The sequence below is a fragment of the Orycteropus afer genome, unplaced genomic scaffold, assembly GCF_000298275.1.
Source record: "Orycteropus afer afer isolate SDZICR_OR568_19922 unplaced genomic scaffold, OryAfe1.0 scaffold00219, whole genome shotgun sequence".
In the NCBI taxonomy this organism is placed as follows: Eukaryota; Metazoa; Chordata; class Mammalia; order Tubulidentata; family Orycteropodidae; genus Orycteropus; species Orycteropus afer.
Genome location: NW_006921806.1, coordinates 791,878 through 798,422, shown reverse-complemented (window position 1 = coordinate 798,422; position 6,545 = coordinate 791,878). Strand labels below are relative to the sequence as shown.

Genomic DNA, 6,545 nt, shown 5'->3' with positions numbered 1-6,545 from the left:
GTGTATGTATAAGTGTGCATGTAAACTGGTATTCACATGTACTGGTGTGGAGGTGTATGTGTGCACATGTAGATGTGCAGATGTATCAGGATGTGTATGTCTCCAAATGCACATTCAACTTTCTCAACAACAGAGAAGTGTCAGATCCAATGGACCCAACCTTCCTCACATGTAAATACCCTGAGATGTGTTCCAAAGCAAATCATGGTAAAGAAATTACCAAAATCTCTCTCCTCAGAAATCCATCAACTAGAGACATGGCCCCCAGCTTTGGCACTCCAGAGCCTACCTCAATCTAAGGCTGGTTTCTGAGTCAGTGAGAAGTGGGTGCTGGGGATCCAAAGCCCACTTTCTTACCATGTCAACTCCATGCACAAAGGCCTAGCCTTGTCCTGAGGTCTGAAGGATGGATGGCCCCTGGGCCTATCTACAACCTCGTCCTGGACCTGCATGGGGCTCAGATCAGCACAACGGCAGTCTCATTTCTCCCACAGCAGGGATCCTACCTCTTCTGCTGAGCCACAGGAGAGGAAGGTCCACACTCCTCAGCCAGGCACTGAGTCCCAGGGCCTCCAAGGAAGCATCCAAAGTCTACAGCCCCAACAAGCAGGCACAAACAGGAAATTCCCAAGGGGAATCCTCCAAGGGGCCCACTCTGGAAAGTGCTGGCCAGCTGGCTGCCCCTCATCAGGCTCCCCAGCAAGGCCAAGAGTGTGGTGGCAGCAAGGCCCTAGAAATGCCCGCTGAGCTGCAGAGGGCACAGCAAGTATGTGGACAAGCTTTGCAGGTCTGCAACCTCCATGGAACCATGGTCAGTTCAACCTGGCCAACATGAGAGGAGGCATACATGGTTCCACAGTTATTTGGTGGCTTTGGGCCACCAGTCTGGCACAGAAGCAGTTAAGGCCACATGACCATTCTCAGAGGTTTTGATGTGGAGGGGACCCTTGATTGTCTCAGTCTGCAGCAGGGCCAATCCCAAGTCACCCTCACCAGCTCTGAACTTCCCAGCCGCCTTTCCTGACTCAGTGAGGACGGAGGTGCCTGGTGCAATGCCAGCCGCAGGGAGCAGGCCATATAGCTGCACAGGGAAGAGGCGTTTGCGAATGACACCCATGTGGTGGGTGCGGGCAGTCAGCTCCTGGCCGATGTAGCACCCCTTGGTAAAGCTGACTCCATTCATGAAGACCAGATTGGACTCCAAAGGCAGAGCCACTCCTGGGGGGAGGTCCCGGACCCCCTCTGGAATGCCTGTTGAGATGGGAGTAAGAAATCCATCAGAACTGAGACAGCAATGACTCAGAAGGCCTCAGCTATGCTGCCAGGACAGCCAGGCCCAGAAAAACGGTGGCTTTCTCTGCCAGCCCCTCCCAGTAAGTCCCCAGTCCCAGGTGAACCAGCCCTTCATGCTGAGCAGCAGGGAACATGACACCTACATGACTCCAATCCACTTGCCCTCCCCACTCAGTTCCTGAGGCTTCTCCACCTGGACAGGTGGGGCTCTTCCGAAGGATCCATCACCCACCACCCCCTGAAGAGCCACTGCTCATGCCTGGCAAGGGGAACACCAGATGAACCCACCTCTGATGCTGTCCCCACACAAGCCACATCCCTGTGCACACCCCTTTGGAGACCTGCTCTCTGCACTGAAGTCAGACCACCTTTCTAACCTGCCCCCATACTGGTGACCTTCCCACTGCACAGGTGAATATTTTACCTTGCTGGTATCGGTATCTGTGATAGTCCCTGAGGTCTCCAGGCTGGCTGCTGGGCACCAGGTGCAGGGCCGAGCTCTCCCTTGGAGTGAGCAGCCGCCAGCCCATGCAGGCTGTCCTTGGGTCGGCAGCGAGAACTGTAGCCTCCTCTACCTTCTCATGCAGGGGCTGGGCCCCACGGGCCTCGGGGGTGCCTGGCAGCATGGCCCACACTCCCAGCTCTGGGCAAGGCTCCACCTCTACCTTCCGCCGGATCCGGTAGAATGTCAGGTGCTTCTGCAATGCACCCACCACAGAGACGTCACATTCAAGGAAGAAGCCTGCTGCCATATCCACATGCTCCTCTGGGAGTCTGGAGGAGAAACAGCAGATGAGACATGGAGGACACCTGTCATTCCCCTCTCAACACCAGGCCTCCCACAGTGTGCAGGCCAGGACAACCTGAGGGGGTCTGTCACCACAAATCGCACAAGGGCTGTCCCTCCAGACGACAGATTTCTCCCATCGCTGCTCACACACAATTTCCATGGGTAGAATCAGATGGGGTCACAGCTGGGCTGGACCTGACCTTGTGAGCCAGCACCAGTGTGCACTGAGATTGGCTCAGGGACCCAGATGCCAGACCATGACAGACACACCTGAGAGCTCTGATAGCAATGACAAGGAGATAGCCTAGAGCTGAGACAACCAGCAGCTAGACAGATGGAGGATAGGCCATGCACCCTAGCCAGACAGCAATGCTGGCAGGGAGGTGAGATAGAAAGTCGCACCTAGTGCTAACAGGATGTAGAAAGCTAGGACAGGCTACACCAGGGAACACGGTCTGTGTCCTACTGTGATAGGTCTGGCCCAGGTCTCAGGAAAATCACTCAGGTAGGGAGTAGGGATTGGGGGATGGGGTGGAGTCCAGGCACTAAGTGAGGCTCTTTAGTTCTGCCAGAGGCAGTGGGAGCAATAGATGGGGGTTCTGCTGTGCACAGCTGGTCCTGGTGGCCAGAGGATAAACAAGGGGGAGGAGCCACACCACATCCCCTTTCTCCCCAAGGCAAACACCAATACCTGGCCACAAGCTTTCCTAGTTGAGCTTGACCTGCACTTCAGGTGACCATACCACTTGGGATGTGACATCAGCTTGTCACCCTGGGCCAGATGGCTCCCAGACTTCTGGTCTAGGCAACTGGGTGGTTGGTGGTGCATTTATTGACCACATCAATACAGGAGGAAGAGGAACAGTTCAATTTGGGGCCTGCGCTAGAGGTGCATAGGGAGTATCTAACTGTATAGCCCAGGGGACAGCCAATGCAATGGGCCTGGGGTCAGAAGTAGGATCTGCATTGCAGATGTAACTGAGTAATGATTAGCACACCAGGGTAGATGACAACACAGAATGAGGGTAAGACAGCCAGAGGATGTATAAGGAAATAGTGCTTTACCAAGTGCTCCCCCCACCCCTAGAAAACATCAGCAGGTGTCCCCCCAGCCTTTCAGAGTCCAGCCTCTCAGGTAGGAGAGGGTTAAATCCTTTTCCAGAGAAGCCAATCACCCCCAGAGGAAAGACTGCAATGCCAGGCCAGATCTCCAGAGGCTTCCCCTACAGTACAAACGCTGTTTTGTCACCCCTGCCCTGTATACAGCCCTCTGGTCTGCTTTTCAACACCTCAGTTAAGGAACACCAGACATTTGAGGAAATGACAGAGAACAAAACAAGAGATTATGCCTTTAAAATATGTATGTTGATGCTGTTAGGTGTCATCAAGTCAGTTTCAACTCATAAAGATCCTGTGTACAACGGAACGAAACAATGCCCAGTGCTGCATCATTCTCACAATCCTTGCTATCCTTGAGCCCACCGTTGTAGCCAGTGTCGATCCATCTCATTGAAAGTCTTCCTCTTTTTCACTTATTCTACTTTACCAAGTATAATGTCCTCCTCCAGGGACAGGTCCCTCCTGATAACATGTCCAAAGTGTGTGAGATGAAGTCTAGCCATCCTCCCTTCTTAGGAGCATTCTGGCTTTACTTCTTCCAAGACATCTGCTTGTTCTTCTGGCAATCCATGGTATATTCAATGTTGTTGTTGTTGTTATTTGCCGTCGAGTCGGCCCCGACTCATAGCGACCCCTCCTTGGGGTTCCGAGGCAGTATCACTACGGAAGTAGGATTGCCCAACCTTCCTTCCGAGGAGTGGCTGGTGGGTTTGAACCGCCAGCCTTCTGGTGAGCAGTCAAGTGTCTTTGGCACTATGCTACCAGAGCTCCCGGTATATTCAATAGGTTAGCTTAATTAGTACAGAATATCTGTCCTGAGCACCGTATGCTCTTTAAAAACTAATTATATGGGATCAAACTGACCACAGCAACTCAAAGATGAGATAGGAACCTTAGGGGGCAGGGAGTTTATGTTAACAGAGGAGGAAAAATTCAGAAAAGGAGGGTGAGAATGGGTACAAAACTTGAAGAATGTAATCAGTGTTTCCAGATTGTACATGTAGAAATTGTTGAGTTGGTGTTTGTTCTGCTGTGTGCAGTTGCAACAACAACAACAAAAATAAAGTAAGTTATTTAAAAAATAAATAAATAAAAATCAATTTCAGAAATATCCTCCTAACAAGGGCTCCAGAGAGAACAAAGAAAACATTAGGGAGAAAAATGGGTAACAAATATCATAAGAAAATGGTCCATTTTAACATAATAAGGAAGTCAAAGACAGAACTTTTTTTTTTTTTTCCAATTGTGATTTGGGTGACAGCTTACAGAGCTAATTCATTTTCCATCCAACAGTTCATCTGCATTTTGTTTCATGACATGGATTGCAATCCTCCTAACATAAAAGCTCTCTTCCTCCCTGTGAGGACTTTTTCCTGGGTCCTTCTTTCCTATGCATACTTGCCCTCTGAGCTATCTCCTTGTGCAAATATTGTCCTTCTGATCTCCCATGGTTGATTGTTCTAAGGAGCATACCTACCTGGTGTAAATGTTGATTTTCTACACCTATCTATGGTTTGGCTGGAAGCCACAGTTGTGAGTTCAGTTCCAGGCCTGAAGGGTAACTAGGGGACCTATCTTAGGGGTTTCATCAGTCTCTATCAGACCAGTAAACCTGGTCTTTTTTACGATTTTGAGTTTTGTTCCACATTGTTCTCCCATTCTATGCAGGAGCTCTTATTTTGATCCCTTTCCAAGTGGTTGAGAGTGGTAGCCAGACACCATCTAGTTTTGGTCTCAGGGTCATGTATGTGGAGGTTCGCATGGTCCACCAGTCCCTTGGACTAATTATCTCCATTTGTCTTTGATTTTCTTCATTCTTCTTTGCCCCAGATGATGAGAGATCAATTGTTGCATCTTAGATGGCTGCTTGTAAGATTCTAAGACCCTAGTCACTAATCATCAAAGTAGGGTGTAGAACAATATTTTTGTGCAGGATGTTATGCCAATTGAGCTTGATGTCCCCTGCGACCACAGTCCCAAGCACATGGGCCCAGTGATTCCTACTGGTTGAATTACAATAAACTACTGACTTATTAGGAGCTCTGGTAGCATAGTGCCGAAGACACTTGACTACGAACCAGAAGGCTGGTGGATCAAACCCACCAGCTACTCCTCAGAAGGAAGAGGGGGCAATCTACTTTCATAGTGATACTGCCTCAGAAACCCAAAGAGAGGTCGCTATGAGTCGGGTCCGACTCGACGGCACATAAAAACAACAACAACACTGACTTATTAATTTTAGATTTCAATAATGTTAATACACAATTCAAAATGTTGAAAAATGAGTTTAACAGAAATAGTGAAACTCTATAATAAAATGCAGAAGGCCTACATTAAGCAAATGGGCATCCCAAGTATGTTGGTAAGTATATGCTAAGATCCATATTCTTCTTGTTATGTGCCACTGAGTCGGGCCCGAGTCATAGCGACCCCTCCTTGGGTTTCCGAGGCAGTATCACTACAGAAGTAGGATTGCCCAACCTTACTTCTGAGGAGTGGCTGGTACTAACTACCAAAAGCAGGTCACTGGATCTTTCATTTGGCAAGCCAGAACCATGGATTGTGTCCAAGAACAAAGGGCACTATTGGAGCACTGACCCCAGAAATTGAGCACTGACCTTATTTATTAATTTTAGAATATTAAAAAATTCCTTAACTCTAACATAAAAGAAAGGAGCTCTGGTGGCACACTCCCTAAGGCATTTGACTGCTAACCAGAAGGTTGGCAATTCAAAACCATCAGCCACTCCATGGAAGAAAAAGTAATCTACTTTCACAGATTTACTGCCTCAGAAACTCAATGGGGGTTGCTATGAATTGGAATCAATTTGATGGCAGTGGGTTTTGGTTTTTTTGTTTTGGTTTGGTTTGGTTTGGTTTTTTTAACATAAAAGGACATGGTGCGGAGTTCCAGCAAGATGGCGGACTAGGCAGAAGGACTGCACAGACCCTCTTCAACCAAGAAAAGGGAAACTAATTAACACAGACACAGAAGATAATGTTGGACCCCTGAGCCTTGAAGAGAAAGATGCAAAAGTGGACTAAACCCCAACTAGCAGAAGAATTTGCGTGAAAATATCAAAAAAGGAGACACACGGAGCTGTGGTCTGGCAGCGACAGACGGCTTGGAGACTTCCGAGTGTTGGCAGGACCTAAAAATTAACCTAAAAATCACCCTGCTAGTCAGGGACTGCAGGGAGGACTGTGCATGGTGGCTGGGGAACAAACAGAGAAGGTGAAGAGAAAGGTGGGCTGAGCTGCGGACTTTTGCCAATCCGGAGGGCGCCGCCATTTTGTAGGTTTAAAAAGCGGCTTGACTATTTTGGATATTTAAAGAGACAGC

General features: G+C 48.8%; 1 protein-coding gene across 1 annotated transcript in view; it reads right to left on the bottom strand.

Moving 5' to 3' along the window:
* Positions 1–859: 859 nt before the first annotated feature.
* IBA57 (iron-sulfur cluster assembly factor IBA57) overlaps positions 860–6,545 on the bottom strand; it is a 78,261-nt gene continuing 72,575 nt past the window's right edge. Inside the window, exons 2-3 of the mRNA XM_007948701.1 lie at positions 1,718–2,067; positions 860–1,251 (exon numbers count right to left, since the gene is read on the bottom strand). Of these exons, the coding sequence (XP_007946892.1) occupies positions 860–1,251; positions 1,718–2,067 (742 nt within the window). The remainder of the gene's footprint in view (positions 1,252–1,717; positions 2,068–6,545) is intronic.